This window comes from Penicillium taxi, assembly GCF_028828555.1.
Source record: "Penicillium taxi strain IBT 34144 chromosome Unknown utg000003l_segment0_segment0, whole genome shotgun sequence".
In the NCBI taxonomy this organism is placed as follows: domain Eukaryota; kingdom Fungi; phylum Ascomycota; class Eurotiomycetes; order Eurotiales; family Aspergillaceae; genus Penicillium; species Penicillium taxi.
The window spans coordinates 504,022-521,906 of NW_026643205.1; the positions used below are offsets into that span (position 1 = coordinate 504,022).

General features: G+C 48.2%; 6 protein-coding genes across 6 annotated transcripts; 3 read left to right on the forward strand and 3 right to left on the reverse strand.

The window, feature by feature from the left end:
* Window positions 1-217: 217 nt before the first annotated feature.
* Window positions 218-2,431, reverse strand: N7495_003670 (transient receptor potential ion channel family protein; the record flags this gene model as incomplete). Its single annotated transcript, XM_057206321.1, has 1 exon — window positions 218-2,431. One exon carries the CDS (start codon window positions 2,429-2,431, stop codon window positions 218-220), a length of 2,214 nt encoding a protein of 737 aa, XP_057064001.1.
* Window positions 2,432-2,515: 84 nt separating this feature from the next.
* On the forward strand, window positions 2,516-2,774 carry N7495_003671 (uncharacterized protein; the record flags this gene model as incomplete). Its single annotated transcript, XM_057206322.1, is given in 2 exon segments — window positions 2,516-2,651; window positions 2,671-2,774. The coding sequence occupies 2 exon segments, from the start codon at window positions 2,516-2,518 to the stop codon at window positions 2,772-2,774; spliced, it is 240 nt and encodes a 79-aa protein (XP_057064002.1).
* A 1,968-nt stretch (window positions 2,775-4,742) lies between these two features.
* has1 (ATP-dependent RNA helicase HAS1) lies at window positions 4,743-6,750 on the forward strand (the record flags this gene model as incomplete). The annotated part of the gene is made up of 4 exons (XM_057206323.1): window positions 4,743-5,349; window positions 5,415-6,136; window positions 6,192-6,452; window positions 6,502-6,750. The coding sequence occupies 4 exons, from the start codon at window positions 4,743-4,745 to the stop codon at window positions 6,748-6,750; spliced, it is 1,839 nt and encodes a 612-aa protein (XP_057064003.1).
* Window positions 6,751-8,184: 1,434 nt separating this feature from the next.
* On the forward strand, window positions 8,185-13,028 carry N7495_003673 (uncharacterized protein; the record flags this gene model as incomplete). Its single annotated transcript, XM_057206324.1, has 3 exons — window positions 8,185-11,400; window positions 11,456-12,838; window positions 12,894-13,028. 3 exons carry the CDS (start codon window positions 8,185-8,187, stop codon window positions 13,026-13,028), a joined length of 4,734 nt encoding a protein of 1,577 aa, XP_057064004.1.
* Window positions 13,029-14,295: 1,267 nt separating this feature from the next.
* Window positions 14,296-16,075, reverse strand: N7495_003674 (uncharacterized protein; the record flags this gene model as incomplete). The annotated part of the gene is made up of 2 exons (XM_057206325.1): window positions 14,296-15,947; window positions 16,000-16,075. The coding sequence occupies 2 exons, from the start codon at window positions 16,073-16,075 to the stop codon at window positions 14,296-14,298; spliced, it is 1,728 nt and encodes a 575-aa protein (XP_057064005.1).
* A 922-nt stretch (window positions 16,076-16,997) lies between these two features.
* N7495_003675 (ORMDL family protein) lies at window positions 16,998-17,783 on the reverse strand (the record flags this gene model as incomplete). Its single annotated transcript, XM_057206326.1, has 3 exons — window positions 16,998-17,048; window positions 17,121-17,479; window positions 17,627-17,783. 3 exons carry the CDS (start codon window positions 17,781-17,783, stop codon window positions 16,998-17,000), a joined length of 567 nt encoding a protein of 188 aa, XP_057064006.1.
* Window positions 17,784-17,885: the final 102 nt, after the last annotated feature.

A 17,885-nucleotide genomic window follows, 5' to 3' on the forward strand; every position in this document is an offset into this window, starting at 1 on the left:
TAGAGAATAGAACAGAAAGGGAATGGGGATATACTGGAAAAACCTGCAGCGAAAAGTACAGGATTGAATTCAAGAATAACAAGAAAAGAAAAAAAAGACCAAAAATTACGATGGATAAGGTTCATAGACCATCGCAGATCCGCGCTATAAAATGACATGTCTTCATCTCAGGAAACTCTAGTGAATTGTCAAACTAGACAGACCGGAAAGCCCTTGTCTAGTGATCGTAACCAGCGCCTCTTTGCCAAGGACTGGCATTGTTTTGTTGCCTATAGTTTGGCGCCAAGGCAGAGACTCCAACTGGTGCGTTGTCGTAGTTTCGCATGTTAGGAGAGGGGGCCCGGTTGGCCTGCGTGTAACCTGGTGGAGGACCACGGTAACCCGAGTTGTCACTAGGGAAGAGTGGTACTGAATTGTCGACTGGTGATCGGGACATGGGTTGGGACATGTTTTGTGTGTGAGCCGGATTCATGTTGTGGTTGACGGTGATACCTTGGGCACTGGAGATGGAGGTGGAATCGTCTTCGAACGGATTTTGTTGGTGTTGGTAGCCAGTCTTGACATCACCACGGGCGGTTGCACCCAGAGCATCCAACTCAGTGGTGATCTGATTTTCCGACTTGATAAAGGAGCCGCGGTCATCGCGCATTGGCTGGTACCGTACATCGGGGTTCTTTGACACCACGGCATAAACCGCAGCGATCAGGACAAGAATCAAGAGGACTAGAGCAAATATGGCGTTATAAACGAAGAACACAACTCCCATCACACCGATCATCATGCCCGGAGGATTAAAAACATCTGAGAAGACCAGCAGGAAGATAGAGTTGAGAAAGTTGACGACCGCAATGGAAATGTTGAAGACATTAGTTTTTTTATCCATCCACGGCCGCAAGACACAAACACCAATCAACATGGCCACCTCGAGAACCACCAATGCGACAGTTTGAACGACTGGGGAGGACTGGCTCAGACCAATGAACATGCCCTTTATGAGCACGTAGATCATGTAGGGAACGACAAAGTAGTATGCCGTTGCCCGGTATTGAACATAGAGGAAACCCCACTTGTTCAAAGCGGAGGGATCGGAATACAGGATGTAGGCAGGGTTCTTGTGCATGGCGACGGAGCGTTTGGCCAGACGAATGACCTTCTGAGCTGCCCAGCCCATTGCGAAGATCATGGAGAGGAACATCACCACAGCCAAGACAACCTCGGCCGCCGAATCACGCTTTGTAAACTCCCACAGACATAGAACGCACATTTGGGGGAATCCGATCTGAGTGAGTCGGAAAAGAATACCCCGGGTGACCACCTTCCAGCCATTGCGGAACTCCTGGAATTTCTCGTTTTGCATCTTGCCGTTCTTGACAAGCAGCTCGCAAATACCCTTGAAGGCCGCAACGATGATACAGACAATACAGACGAAAACCGCAAAGAAGATGAGCCCTGTCAGGAAGATATTGGTCTCTTCGATATCTGCTTTGAAACCAACACGATCAATGCCCCGCACAACCGAGACTGTCTGGCTAGAGCTAGCTCGTTTGATGAGTCCGGCGGATCGCTTCATCATGTTGACGGCAGGTTGAATCAGGTCACGCTTGCGGCGCTTTAGTACTTCTACCGAGGTAGTATCAAGTGAGGAGAGTAGTGTCGAGGGAGTACCACCAGTTGAGCGCTGGTACCAGGTGCAAATAGTCTGCAAGAAATCAACGTGAATAATTCCCATACTCCATTGGAAATTCTGCGTCCATGCTTCGACAATCGGGGGCATGTGGACCGCGGTCATTCCAATCATCGCTTGAGACTGCATAAAGCCGAATAGAGAGAGAGCGTTGGCGGCAACGTGAGCAGCAGTGTTGGAGTGTCCTAGACCAGACGTAATGGCAGATGCTGCAAGAGCCAAGCCGGAGATGATGGCAGTAACCCATGCGACTCCATCTTGGTAAACAGTCTTGCCGTTGGAGAGAGATGCTTCTACGCAAGCAATGGATTCGTTGGTGTCTCGCGTCTTGATGACAATCTTCACATTTGCGTCAAGATCGGGCACTGTAAAGGCAATACTGGGAACATTGGAAGCCGTATCACTAGAAAGTTGCAGCGGGACATCCTGTAGATCGATGGGACCTGGCGCCATGGGACACATTCCCATTCCATCAATGTCACAGGGATCCAAGGTGTGGGTATAAGCATCATAACCGTAAGCTGTGAGTGTCATGTCGGCGACGACTTTGCCGGAGATATATGAAACACCATCGAATCCGATAACCAGCGAATTGTTTCCAGGGTAAAAAATGACGTTGAAATAGGTAGCGGTGAAATTGCTACTCTCCATGCATAGGTTGAGCGCATTAGATTCGAGTAGCTTAACGGCAGACGCCATGGGTGCCACAAAGGCGACTACGCAAGCGATAACTGACAATAACCGCATGATTGTGGTTAATGCCGGGAGTTTCGAGAGAAGAGGTCAAGTGAAGATCGTCTGAGAAAAGGGAAAAGATCGATCTTGAGGGGTATGACGGCGGATTGTCAGAGCGGCACTCCAGAGTACCACGTTGCCAACCGCCGGATGCGGAAGTGTCCAGACGGCCGAGTGTTCGGTGTTGGTGTTACCAGGTGGATATTTCCCGTGTCGCGGACACTGTCAGGATGTAAATTCTTTTGTGATAGATCAAGAGGTCAACGGATCGCAAGTGGGCCTCAGAAATTCATGGGAGGTTCGACAAATCGCTCGGGATGATCAAGGGGTTGTTTGCGACGATGCAAAGGAGTAAATGAAAGTGGAAGGGATATGAGCCCTAAGTGATGACGAGTAGATGGCTATCTAGCTGCCAGAGTAGAAGCCCTTAGATTGAGAATTAGAATTGAAGTTCAAAGTGGAAGTCGGGTTTTGAACGAAAGATTGGACCCAAGTGAGGGAATGATCGAAGGGGCGAGTGTGGGGTGGAAAACGAGTGGTAATGGCGATACACAGTAAGCCAATAGGGAAAGTATTGGGAAAGGGAGAAAGAATGAGTGACCCTTGGAAGGTTCAGTTCAAAGGACTGGAAAAAGAAGGGTGTGCCCTGTCCTTATTCTCAGGGACAAGTGGATCTGGGAATGTTGGTATTGTATTGTAAAAAGGGCCCAGCGGCTGTAACATAACCAATAAATATGGAGTATTTGTGTATGGATCTGTATTCAAATCAAACATCATTCTGGAGATCAATATCCATCTCCATTTCTAGTCAATTTTAGTCTATTTTAGGGCTCTAGATGAATAAGTTTTCTTGGTATATAACATGAGTCTCATCTTTCTTACTGTGTACAACAATTTAACCTCTCCTCATTCTAGCCCCGGAAGCGGTACTTGTAGTGGAACTATGGAACCGTGGGTCTCACTATTAAAGAGACAATATTAGCTCATCAAATGTACCACAGTTAGAATGATGACTGTGAGTTCTAGGAATGTCCGTCATCGCTAAATACTGTAACTGCTAATTAGGACTGAATTTTTTGAAGATAATAGTACCTGAAAACTTCAAAACCCCCTGATCCTTACAAGGGGCTCAGGTCCGAATAAAGACGCTGACTGTATCCTTTGATCTGCATATCAATCTCGGAAGGTTGATGGGGTATAATTTACCGCTGTAATAAATTCAGGCACAAAATAGTCGATCATTACTTAAAGTTATCTGCTAAGATTCTACTATGTACAAATATTTGAAACCGTTCAAATCTTCTCATCGCGTCGTTCTAGTTTCTTATTAGCGTGGCACAGCCCCAAGTAATAAAAATGTTACAGTCTCACAATCATGTCGGGTGTACTCTTTCTAACAAGGACATTGAATACACCGTCCACATTCCTGGTCAAGTTGCGAACATGGAATACATTCACATCACGAGAATTAGAAAACTGCTCATGTGTGCCAGACTGTAAGTCGATGCGTAAGTCACGGTGCCATGTTGTTTGAGACTATTTTTGGATTAGGCTTTCTAGGCGCTAAATAATGGTAGGTTGTGTGGCGCCGACGCATCTCGTTCTCTGAACATTCTGGATGATTTCTCCATTCCAAAATCCAGTCATCACTTGTGACTTAACCGCGCGGTGTCTCGTGCAGAACTTGTCTCATACAGAGCGGCTGATGGTATACCCTCTCCGCAATTGTATCAGTTTTCCCGAGGTCGAGAAAGATCATCTGATTTGCCAAGAGACTTAGGCAAGTGAAGTCAGAAGTCTAAGAACTTGGCGAAGTCGGAGGGGACTCGTAAGGTGTACTATTAGTAAATAGTGATGGTTAAATGTCCCTGCCTAAAATCCAGGGGGGCCGTATGGTCTTGGCAGTTCTCCAACCGAGAGCAGGATCCCCGGGGGTTGATCAACTCCCGAGTCTGGCCTCTGGAGTCATTTCTCTCAGCCTGGTATGTACGGAGTACGGATACTATGGTGGATATTAGCGGTGAGTAACAGTAAGAGGGTGCGGTACCTAACGTAGCTATCGTCGATCTATCCATGTGGTCCGTTTCAAATATTGATGCCTGAAATGTATGGCGCCAATCACTATCAGCACGTGATGTGGAGATTCTGCCTCTTCTCACCGACCAGAAAAAAAAAGTAGCAGACCCGTTTTTTGTTGCGATACCCAGGACATATCCTCGGAGATCAAAACACTCTGGTAGATTTCAACCAGAACATATTCCAGAATTATCTCCTGCTTCTTCCACATTGATTAGTGCACATTATTGTGCTTTCAATTAGAAAGATGCCCGGCCCCGTGGACACCGCGAAGGACCTTTCCAAGAAGCGCAAGAGAAAGCACACCAAGCCCACTGGCGATGGAGAAGATGTTCCGAAGCCCGTTCAGGCCAAGTCTACTCCTGATGTGACTTCAAAAAAGGGTTCCAAGGTCTCCAAGTCCGCCCCCGAAAAGCCAACTAAGAAATCCATCAAGAAGCGCAAAGTGAGCCACTCGCCAAGCGACGACGAGGAAAGCGAAGAAGAAGATGATGACGAGGATGTCGAGGATATTGAGGATGAAGACCAAGATGACGAGGAGGAAGAGAATGAGGGAAGTGAGGAGAACTCCGATGACCCAGCTGCCGATCTTCCTACAATGGATCAAGTCCGCTTGCCCCAGACAGAAGGCGAGCTGCAGAAGTTTACCGAGCTGAACCTCTCAGAGAAGACCATGAAGGGTATCCAGGATATGGGCTTTGAGACCATGACCGAGATTCAACAGCGTACTATCCCCCCTCTGCTTGCTGGACGTGATGTTCTGGGAGCTGCCAAGACTGGATCCGGCAAGACCTTGTCCTTCTTGATTCCTGCCATTGAGATGCTCAGTGCCTTGCGCTTCAAGCCTAGAAACGGTAAGTTTTATATTATCTCGTAATGTTGAAAAATGAAGAATACCTTGCTGATTCTACCTGCTTAGGTACTGGTGTTCTCGTTGTTTCTCCCACCCGCGAGCTGGCCCTCCAGATCTTTGGTGTTGCCCGTGAACTAATGGCACACCACTCCCAGACCTACGGTATTGTGATTGGTGGTGCCAACCGTCGTGCTGAGGCCGACAAGCTGGTCAAGGGTGTCAACCTGCTCATTGCTACCCCTGGTCGTCTGCTTGATCACCTCCAAAACACACAAGGCTTCGTTTTTAAGAATCTGAAGACCCTAGTCATTGACGAGGCTGACCGAATTCTCGAAGTCGGTTTCGAGGATGAGATGCGCCAGATTGTCAAGATTCTGCCCACCGAAGAACGCCAAACGATGCTGTTCTCCGCCACTCAGACCACCAAGGTCGAGGATTTGGCCCGTATTTCGCTGCGCCCTGGACCCTTGTACATTAACGTCGATCACCGAAAGGAACACAGCACCGTGGCCGGCTTGGAACAAGGATACGTAATTTGTGAGGCGGACAAGCGGTTCTTGCTTCTGTTCTCCTTCCTCAAGCGCAACCTGAAGAAGAAGATTATTGTCTTCTTCTCCAGCTGCAACTGTGTCAAGTACCACGCGGAACTGTTGAACTATATCGATCTCCCCGTTCTGGAGCTACATGGCAAACAAAAGCAACAAAAACGAACCAACACTTTCTTTGAGTTCTGCAATGCTAAGCAAGGTACACTGATCTGTACTGATGTTGCTGCCCGAGGACTTGATGTATGTTTTCTTCCATTTTTTAACTTGAAATACGCTCTAACAATCTCCGTTCTAGATTCCTGCCGTTGACTGGATTATCCAGTTTGACCCTCCTGATGACCCTCGTGACTACATCCACCGTGTCGGACGTACTGCCCGTGGTGCCAATGGAAAGGGTCGCAGTTTGATGTTCCTGCAGCCATCAGAGGTTGGCTTCCTGAAGCATCTCAAGGAGGCACGTGTGCCGGTGGTTGAGTTCGAGTTCCCAGCCTCCAAGATTGTTAACGTGCAGTCTCAGCTTGAGAAGCTCATTAGCCAGAACTACTATCTCAACAAGGTACGTGTTTTTCCTCTTGGGATAATTACTCTTACTAACTTCTTTAAAGTCCGCGAAGGATGGATACCGATCGTACCTACAAGCATATGCCTCGCACTCCCTCCGTTCCGTGTTCGACGTGCAAAAGCTTGACTTGGTCAAGGTTGCCAAGGGCTTTGGTTTCTCCGCCCCGCCTCGGATTGACATTCAGCTGGGTGCCAGTATGAGCCGCGACAGGAAGCAAGAGCAACAAGGACGCCGCACCTATGGCAGCCAGCCTAAGGGCGCCCTCAAGTTCAAGCGGAAGCACGAAGATTAGGGTAATGCGCATGACGTAAAGTGTGTTTGAAAAAGTTATCTCGTCGCATATTGTTTGGGAATTATGGAGTTCAGCTTTGTAGATATAATTCATTTTCGATTGAATCTCTTCTTTGTAGTTTCCAAGATTATATCAGATCTGGAATGTGGAAACAAACTGGGAATCTTGGATCTGATGGAATCCAACCATGTGTGGGACACATTCCTAGAATCAGAACCACGTGGATGGCTAGCCCTATATGGGGAGTAGCTAAATCAAACGGCGTACTATATCGAAAATATGACATGTTCATTGAAACGAGCAGCGACTCCACTTCCATAAGATGAATTGGTTATTTTAAAAAAGCAATTATGCCTGTTCGCAGGCGGTTACATGCCTCCATTCGTTTGCTCATAATGTCAAGATGCACGAGGTGCAGAAGTCAGATGCATAGAAATGCTGGATGAACAGGTCTAAAGAAAAAGGATCTCAAGGGTCTTTGGTTAGTACTTTCTATAATCTATTATAATCTATTTTCTCCTCTAGCCAAATTAGTATACACCGTATCTCAATGTGATGAGTTGGCAGTTGAGTATGGGCCAATCATGAACACTCCATGGTAGGGTCTGTGTCGTCTAGGCGACCAAAACTGGACCAAACTGGATTAAATTGGATCAAATTGGACGGGACTAGCCTTCAAGATCTTTGGTGGGTCTCAATTAATAGGTCCGTGTTGTGATACAGAATGGATTCAGAGAGAGGAAAAAACAAATAAGAAATAAGGAAATTTCTAACTGCGATACTAGGACAAGTGAAATGTGATGAACTCCCGAGATCTGCCTGATTCAATCCCGTATATGTACTTCTCAGGTACTTTCACTGTTGCCGCATCAGCCTATCGGAACCTGTAGTCTACCTCTCACCAGCCATTTGGTTTTTTAAGAGGCTGGGGCTGATCGAATCTTTATTACTCGTTGTTACTCCGTAATGTGACAACAGTTTATCCTCCTTTTCTCTTCTTCAACATTCAATTTTCCCCAATACTCAAAACCCCAAAAGTTCCAAGGTCCAAAACTTCCGAACATCAAACGGCTCCGGTTCATGATCTTTTTCCCTAGCAACCACAACCTTGCTTTTTTTCCGTCCTTTTCATCCTTAACATTTAATTTTGTATCACCGTGAAGGTGAACTTGTCGCTGGTACGCTTGAAATTCTCTCAAATCAAGTAACTTACCATCCCTTACCTCCATCTACCCCGGCTGTTTTTCTTTTCCTCCCAACCCTCTTCTCCCCCCCACCTTATCGTGTCAACATACACCCATCAACAAATGATCATTTCTTCCCCCATCCCTCTACAATACCTGGTTCTATCTTTTCGATTCTACCAGAGCATGCCATTGTCAGGCTGAACGAGGATTAGAAAGAAAGAAAAAAAATCAGATACTTCTTCCAACTATGGGGGTCAATACCCGCAGACCAGTCCTTCCCGCTCCCACAGAATCCATCATCGAATCACCGAGCAACAGCATAACGGGCACTGATCTGGCAACTGACCTTTCTCGCCGCACAGACAAAACGTCGTATTCAATTCCGGACGACGGTAGCCCTATCACTGTGTCCACCCGGCGCCATCGGGACCGGGACGACAAGCTGTCTCGCTCACAGCGGGACTCGCAGACTTCCCTCCTCATAGAATACTTTGAGGGTGGGAAGGGATCTACCGGCATTGTCTCTCGGCCTAGTGTACGAGTTCGTGTAACCCCGTCCGGTGTCAGAAAACACAGGGACGCAGATCATATTCAGATCACCGATTCGGGCAGCAGTCGCAAGCCATCTCATACCCATCGGATATCATTCAACTCACCTGCCAAAGACAAAAGTCTGACTGTTGATGATCAAAGTGTTAGTTCCAATTCTGCTGAAGAGGGTCAACTGGATTCATCGCCTCACCCGGTTGAAATCGAGTTCATGAATCGTGAACAAGGAAGTGAGGTCTCAGCCATGTCCCAAGAAGGCAGATATCTACCCGGAACGTCAGATATTTCCTCCATGCCCGCAGATAGCATGCTCGACACTACGTCCTCCGCTGGGCCTCGTCGAAAACGTAGTAAAAGTATCGAGCGCGAGGAAGCTCACCAGGAAAAAGACAAGAGCTTGTTGAAAACCCCGCACCGGCGACGCAGTCGCAGTCTGAGTACAGAGCGTATCGCACATCTAGCGGCAGAAAAGCTCAGCGGTCCACCCCAGGAGGTCTCCAGCGGCAAGCAGAAGAGCAAGAGTAAAAACAAGGGCAAGAGCGGCAAGGTCTATCTGGATCCTGAGCCTAAGTCTAAATCAACACACCGGAAGCGTCATGGCTCGGGAGAGGAGGATATAGTTCCTAGCGCAGAATCCAGCCTTCTCAGCACTTCCTCGAACCGCAAATCTGGAGATCAATACTCCATGCTCTCTGGAGCTTCGAAATCTTCAATCAACAACCCGAAGTTGCTAGAGACAGTAGAAGATGCGATTCGGCGACTGATCTTGCCAGAGCTCAAGGAACTCAAGAAGGACCAGAAAGTCATGAAAAACAAATCCAAGTTTGATCAGGATATGGCCAACTCGCATTCTTCTTCCACGGGGAGCTCTAAAGAGGGACCAGAATTGGTTCGACGATTATCAAAACATGCCAGTGCACCGGATGTCATGAAGCCCAAGGTGGTTTTGAATAAGGACAGCCAAGATGAGGGTATTGTTCTGTCTGGTGACTCAAAGCCAGAATATCGAAACACCGAGCGCAAGCCCAGCAAGAGTAGCGAGACGTCTGATGCTGCATGGGTCAAGTGGGGCCGACCTGATCTCACTGAGCAGGATGTGCTTCGTCGACAGAAAAGCAAGGGTCTCCGCGATGCCCAAGCTGCTGGACGAGTAGGCTCGGCGTTGACTGCGGCATCTCTCAAGCATCATGATTCTCAGTCTAGTCTTGGACAACAGGAGCGAAGGGCAAGTGGCTCGCGGAAGAGTGTGGAGGGCTACAACGACACTGAGCTTGTTTTCAAGAAGCACAACGTGCCACTCATGCCGATGCGCAGTGAACTCGACTCCCAGGTGACCAGAACATCGTTGCTCTCTGAACCATCTGAAATATTCACCCCTCGCCAGAGACTTTCGCACGCGGACCTCTCCACAGGCTCACCCAGACAACTTCTTTCATCCACACAATCCCGCACACCAACCCTTGAATCTCGATATGAACTTGGTATGCGCCATGGCAACCAGTCGCAGCGGGATCTATCCCTGCATAGCGCCTCGGATCGTGACTTGCGTGCCAAGAGCCAGTCTCCTGGAAGTGACGGTGCAAATTGGGCCATTGCTGCAGCCGCTGCAGCCAATCTGCTTGATATTGCCTATCCAGAACACCAATCCGCAGAAATCAGCCATTACCAGGCTGGTCGATCGCTCAGCCCTATCCAGAGTGTTGTCAGTGAAAAAATCGAAACCGCCCAACTTGCAAACAAGCAGCCTCATCTGGAAGGCCAGCGAGGTATGGAACCCCGCCTATCCATTGACACTCTATCGTCTGCGCCCAGCACAAATCTTGCACGATCAACGCGACAAGGTGCTAGCCCTATAAGCCAGGGTGGATTATCGAAGCATGAAAGCCAAGGTCCCGAATTGGGATATGAGGATTCACAATTGACCCAGACAAATGACTATTATGAGAATGAAGAGTCCAGACTCTCGGCTGGAGAAGATGGTAGTGATGTTGATTTCATGGACCAGGTTAAACAGGGCCAGCATGTGGCACGCGGCGCTGCAGCCAACCCCCAGTTCGTGCATCCAGTCGGTGTTGAGTCAGCTGTTGCTTCTTTGTTGGAACCGTCTACTCTCTCCCAGTCATATGTGTCCGGTACGCAATCTGATGTCGTTGATCGTGAGATTCCACGGGCAGGAAGTCGGAGCCCCGAAAAGAGTGAGGTTTACCGCGGAAGCCCTCTGAAACAACGACAAGATGCTGCCAGTACTGATGAAACATCCTTCCCTCGACGAATGGGTCTCACTTCTCCCCCACAGAGTGTCACTCAGTCTATTGACGACTTGGAAGAGGCCGGTATGATGGCCGCGACTGCTCGCCACCTCAGTAGCCCCCTTGAAGATGCCGAGGGTAGCGAAGAGTCGGAGTCTGAGATCAATACTAACCCATCCATCATTCAAGGCCCCATTGGCGGAGTTGCTTACGGCACTGATCATTGGGTGCCCGCTGGGCAAATCCCTAACTACGACCCTGCCCAAGCAGCTGCGGGTCTGACTCACGGGAAACCGGTTGGTCTCGATGCGGAATACTATGAGACGGCTCGAAACATCTTTGGTGCCGACGAGGACTATTATCTCGACCAACAGGCCCAACAACTGTTCGGTACACCTCCCGGAGCCAAGGACGAGGGCTACGTATCGGCTGCCAACCCTTTGTCTCCCAGCGTTGGTACTCCCAAACAAGGCACACGAGGCGTTGGAGGACCAGAAGGCTTTGGTAATCCCGCTGGGGGCGAGGACCCATTTGCTCCTACCACTGATCAACAGCGACACTTCAGCGGGTATTCTCACGGTGTAGGGTCGCCACTCTACGACAGCTCAACTGGCCGCGGCATCGAGCGCATTCAATCTAAAGACATTGTTGCCCTCATGGATCATGTAAGTGTACCATCATTCCCGGAAAATACCCACCCATCACTAACGCTGCATTTAGCTCACTGTCCGTGATGCCCAACGAAATGCCCGGGATACTGAGATCCTGGTGACTCTTGTTCGGAGTGCAGCTGAGATGCGCAACTCATTCGAAGCGATGAAGAAGTTTATTGTGCAGCAAGATGACTTGATCATGGACAACAGCGACGAGATGCATGAGAAAACTCACAGAGCACTTGGTGGACCTCGTCCATTGCCTCCCAGCGGTTCTCGAGGCCGTCAGCTGAACACAGTAGCGGAAGACGAAGATATTCAGACTAAGCGAGCGAGCATCTTCAAGCGTGCTTTGAAAGGTCTTAGCTTAAAGTCTGGCAATGATCTGACTAAGATTGAAGGCATGCTTGAGCAGTTGCTTGAGGAGGTTGAGGCCATGCGTGAAGAACAGGGCTATATCAAACCCCGCGGTGGTCTGTTGTCAGGTGCGGACCCGAGTGGTTATGAGGCTAATGGCAACGCCGACGCTCCTTTTGGAAGCCGCCCTCCTTATAGATTGAGTCCCCGACCAATGACTGCGGATCAGCGAGTCAGCACTGTCCCTGAAGAGGACGAAGAGGAGGATGTTGAGATCGATGGTGATGATGCGTACATGAGTGCGCATCTCCCAATTCAGCAAAAAATCCGTCACGAAAGAGCTGGATCCATGCCTCTATCGACACCACCTCGGAAACCGGTTGGCAGCGGGGCTCGGAGCACCGAGACGACTCCAAAGGCCGACAAGAACCGCAAGCACAAATCGACCAGCTCTTCTATCTTCCCGAAGATCTCTCGCTGGTCGAAGACAACTGCCTCTTCTATGGGCGACAACATTCGCAACAGCATCCAGCCTACACGAAAGGAGCGCCCTCACTCGGAAATTTCCCGCTCTGGGTCCGATGAGGCATACAAGACCGGCAACTACTACGATCCTCAAGGCGATGACCGTCTCCGATCTACATTCACTGACGATGAGGGCGTTCAGCAGGAGAACCGCCCGCCTTCGCCTCTGGTTCCTTCTCAGGTCTCAGAGGCCCCCAAGTATCGGGCTCATCGTGGCAGCCTTGAAATACAACACCCCCAGCCTCGTCAAGGCCCTACCGGTCGCTTCCAGTCTGCACTAGAGTCCCAAGCCCAGACGTACACTTCATTGACTGCGTCTCCGACCTCGGAGCAGTGGGGATCAAACCCCAGCTTGCCCGTTGTCCAACCCATTACCAACCGCTATAGCAATGGCAGCCGTCTCTCTCCAATCTCAGATGGAGGCTATTCAGAGGGCAGTGCTCGACAACAGGCACCTCCTCGACCTCCGAAGGTCCTAGATGATGGGCCTTTGGTTCCTGAGCGACCCCCAAAGGTCACCGAAGATGAAGCACAGGCTTCATATGGCACCGACCGTGTCACCTCGCGGGTATGTATTCCCTTTTTATCAAGCCTTGAAATTCAATACTAACCCTTTATCTCAGAACTCGATCATCCGTTCTCCCCCAACCAGAAAGCCAACAGGACCTCGTCCTCTTACATCCGGCGGCAACTACAGCCCAAAACGTACCCGCTACCAAGGCAGCCCGATGCAAGTTGACTACGACGACGACTACTAAACAGTGAGAGAACTAATAACCTGGGTCTTATTTGTGCCCAGCGACCCATTATTCATTTATCTCATCTCTGTTCTATTTCCACTTCTCCCCTGATGTATCCCTCATGATGTTCGGCGTCCGCGCCCTCTTACGACTGTGACGATTGCGCTTTTTATTTTATCACCACCCATTTGAGCCGTTTTCATAAAAATATGCTTGGATCCGCTTTTTCCCCTTCTCGTCTTCCCATACTTCATTCTGAATCTTAGGATTGAGACATGTGCATTTCTTTGTTTTTTTTTTTTTTTTTTTTTTTTTTTCTCTCTCTCCAAGCTTATGCCTCATTTTCGAGATACTCATTTGCTTTTAATATTGCTTTGCATATGCATATGTGAGGTGCATGTCATAGCCATGCTTCTTTTTTATGTCTTGTGTAACTTTTTGTTGGTAGATAAGATGAGCCCTAGGGAGATTCCGAATTCCTGCGGTACATTATGTGCAACCGAGTAAAACTTCTATACTACTCTAGATCGTTAAACTGTAGTTTGATGATAGTAGGCCAGATCATGCCTTTCAAGGCTCAAGGCTCAAGGCTCAAGGGAATCAGATAAGTGGACCAGCGAAGCTTAAATTTCAACATTGACATCGGCATATCATGTGATGTGTATTCATCGCGGATGCGGCTCTGATCTATGCCCCACTTATCTACTCCCTGAATAGCTTCATAAAAGTTGGGTGATCGAAGGACGTAAAGAGCAGACAGAATGACGCATCCTCCAAGATTTCCCACCTGGGTGGATGAACCTGGGAATGACCAGAAAATGAGGAGAAATAGAGTGGGATTTATAAAATTTGGTAAAACTCCCTCCTACTAGGACTTTGCCTAGTGAGAGATATCTAGAGAACTGTCATTGCAGTTTTTAGAGAAAGTGGTTCGACTGAGTGTAGATAGGCCTCTGGTAGGTATTATCTGGAGTCTCCAAATGCACAACAGAGGCCGGGGGGGGATGAAGTACTACCTCAATTTTGAACTTATCATAACCATGATCTGCCCACTGATATGACATTTTGAAAACGGACTGCTTGTTCTGTACTAGGGGACTATAGTCTTCCCTTGAGCTGCCAAATTTCCTGACGTCTGTGGTTGCCTCATGATCAAGGTTGAGAAGACACGGTAGTTGAAAATCCAGCTATCTGAGCAGCACCAAGTTAGTTGAAGTCGTAGTATTCAAATGAAGAACGCTTATTTATGCCCATTAGCATCGTGACTGTCATATAAATCATATCTTTACTTCAACTCCTCATCTTTCAGTGACAAAAGATCCATCATAAGCATCAATCTATCACCGCTCTCTACAAGCCAGCACCATTCGATTGAGTCCTTGTTTCGGCTATTCGCGTTACGGCGGCCATTCACGCCACGGCGTTCATCATGCACCCTGTCAGCCCGCCGGTGAATTCCTTCTTCGACGGCGTTTCTGAAAAGAGGCGTGACGACCAACATGTCATTCTTCGCTAGGAGGATGACCAGGGCCTCGAGAAGTATCGACACCTTTGCGTTGTTGACACGATTGGCGTTGGCTGCTGTGTAAGGAAGGAAACATTTCTCTAACTTTTCTTGGTTGAGGTATTCCTCGCTTGACGCCGGGGCAGAACTTTCGCGCAGGGTGAAAAGCAAGATCTCACAGAACGTGGTGTGTTCTTCTGATGAGAACACTGGAAGCACGGTTGGGCTGACGAAAGCTTGGAACACTGGAAGGGGGAGAGGGCGGATGTAGTCAACGAACATGGGATACAGATCGTAGATAGACACATAGTCCTGGGGAAGCCGCTCGGAGACAAGCGATAGGATGTGTAGAAGCATTTTACGCAAGTAAATCGATTCAAGACCGCCCATCATCGCAACGCTGCCACTGTGGTTTGTCAAGGAGGCTTGGTCTTTGGTTTTCGGATCTTTAATCGAGTTAGCGTCTGATCTTGTTCCTCGTCTTGTACGCTTTGGCCGGTTAGCACCCATTGGTGGCAATGAGCCACGGGCCTGTGGGTTGCTCGTATCGGGGATTTCATCTTCCTCTTCATTGGAATCATCATCGCTCAGGTAATCGCCATATTCCTCTCGGTCGATATTGACATCACGAACTCTCTTCCTGCTCTGTGATTTTCCAGAACGCTTGAGTTCCTGAGTAAACACTTGGCGGAACATGTTGACAGAATTGCTACTTCCATCCGCAAAGATAGACTTGATGATCCGACTGTTTCGTCCAGCCAAAGAACCAGCCGAAATGTACTGGAATATCAGACTCCCCCGAAAGATGTCCAGGTCTTCATCTTCATTCTTCCGAGCACCTCTACCTCTTATGTTCTCTTCAGGAGATGCAGGCGACATGCTCTTTTTCGCTGCCTTGGCCTCTGCGTATTCCGCTTCACGTTGTTTCCAATCATCTAGAATCACCTCGCACATATATTTGAGCCATATGTTCCAGTGCTCCCATCTCTCAGGATGAAGAACGGAGCAGTTAAAGGCCCAGCCTACAGCATGCCAGAAATCATCGGCACACGTCCATAACGACTCGGCATCAGCGAGCTCCACATACTTCAGAGCATGAGGATCGAATACTTCGTTCTTTTTCTTACGATCAAGGACGGGACTGTCATCCCTCCGCTGTCGTCCACCTCTTGCGTTTTGGGAAGCCTCGAAGTTGAACGCGAGGTTGAAGTTGGCATCCTTGGGACTGATGAGACAACTGGTTAGTCGTAAGAGCTGCAGCGCAGCATTGCAAGCTTCTTTGTGCCCGGCGGACTTGGCGTTCGTTGTCGTTGATGGGTGGACGAGAAAGGTGGCTGCGAGGGCGAGATGTTTCTGGGTTGGCCTATATGCCTTTTCTGACGCGTATGTCCTGGAGGCAACCGTGCTGATCAAGATGTTTAACGCTTGCACGTCTGTAAGAAAGAGTTAGTCACGAATATGTACCGAGGCGATGGGATGTCTGACAAAGAGATTCTGAGAGGAATGCTGCCACATTCTCAATCAATGTGTATGGAATATCCTGGGGTTCTCGATACACCATTTTGTCCGAGACTGTGATCTCATATTGATTTAACTCGAACATTTTCGCGTTGGCGTCTCGCGTCTTATCGATAAGCGATTAGTCAGGTTTAAAGACTCGCAGAAAAGCCACTCAAGTGTACAGAAGAGGAGATAGATCAAAGATCATGAATACTGAGGAGTTTATATTAGTAGAATTTAGGAGATAGTTGATACATTAAGATAGTAAATATCAAGTATGTTGATTCTTTGTTCTCTATACCTAAAATAAGGAACCCTTCATATCCTTTGAACAAACATTTCAGATTCTAAAATAGACCAATGATGACAGTTCGAATTACTTAATTATGGACTGACTAAAGGAGAATGCATACGGGAAATACAACGGGAAATACCGAGCGATATCCAGAATTGATGTTATTGGCGGATTATACGGTACAAACCATGCGGCTGTATTACCTGTATGCATTTTACAGTACTGACTAATAATTATGAATTTCTGGAGTTTAAATGTATTTTATACTCAGATCGAGCCCCGCCAAGCTAAGATCCGTAGTCCATGCTAAGATCCCTGCATAATTAGCCTCCAGATTGTTTTAGCCTGAGGATTTGGCTCTCTTGTTTCAGATTGATTATTGTCCGGTTCAGAAGGAAAGTAAGAAGCCAAAAATTGTGCAGAGTTATGCAGGGCTCTAAAGTTGGTATCTAGACAGGGAGCAAAGGCACCATGAATCTCCCACCCAATCCATTATTTCCGAGAAAGAGAAAACAATTTTTTCGACGACGGATCGAGTCTCCGTCAATCAACGCAATGCAAAAAGAGTCTTTAAGAATAGGACAAGGGAAGGTGGGGAGCGAGCTCGACGACCGTAGGTGCCAATGTAGCAAAAAGGGAAAAAAAAGGAGCAGACAATAAAACAGTCAAGAATAGGCAAAAGGATACACTATGATTCGTCTAGGTCATCAGCAAATAGACCTATCCGCAGGCGATGCGACTGTAAAAGAAAAAAAAAAAAGGTCAGCAGTGAATCCCAAAGATAGGAGGTGAAAAGAGAAATGGAACATACGAAAGGTAGTTTCGGAATCACAACACCAAGAGTGGCAAGGAAGTTGATGGTAAAGTAGGTCAGATCGTAGTGGGTATAATGAGTGCTGACGAGGAAAAGAATGACAGGCACACATAGCAGGAACTTCTTGGTCGGTGTATACTGGTCACCGTTGTCAATTTGTTCCCACATGTTGAGATTGTCATAGGCGCCAGCGTTGAACTCGAATGGAATGCCCCGCACCCAGTGGAACATAAGGAAGGAGCCGAACATATAGCTGATGTTGGTAAGGGTCCATGAAGTCTCCTGTGAGCAACCGGGCATAATATCCCAGAAGATCTTCAGCGCGGCGATGAGTACGAAGTGGATGGTCCAAGCACCTATATAAAAAGAAGTTCATGATTAGCCAAATGTTCATGAATCCCAATTATTTCAGGCATCTTTATTTCACCCACTGTCCACGGTGTCCAGACCGCAGGGTTGGAGGTATCTGAAAAGAAGGGGAAGACTCAAGACAGATAACTAACCTTTGGCATTCACCCAGTTTGCATTGAGATTAGGTAGAGCAGCCTGATCGCTAGTATGCTCGATGGATTCTGGAGGCTCCTGGTAGATGAGACTGCTGGATCGTCGCCGACGACCCTGCTTCTGGGTATGAGGAGATAACCGCTGTTGTCCATCCATTTTTGGTGAAAATGAAATGGCACGAGGGACCAACAGGGAAGATTTAGAGGTATCGGAAGCCAGCTTGATGGTATTTGGGGGGGTGGGACGAGAAAAAGGAGC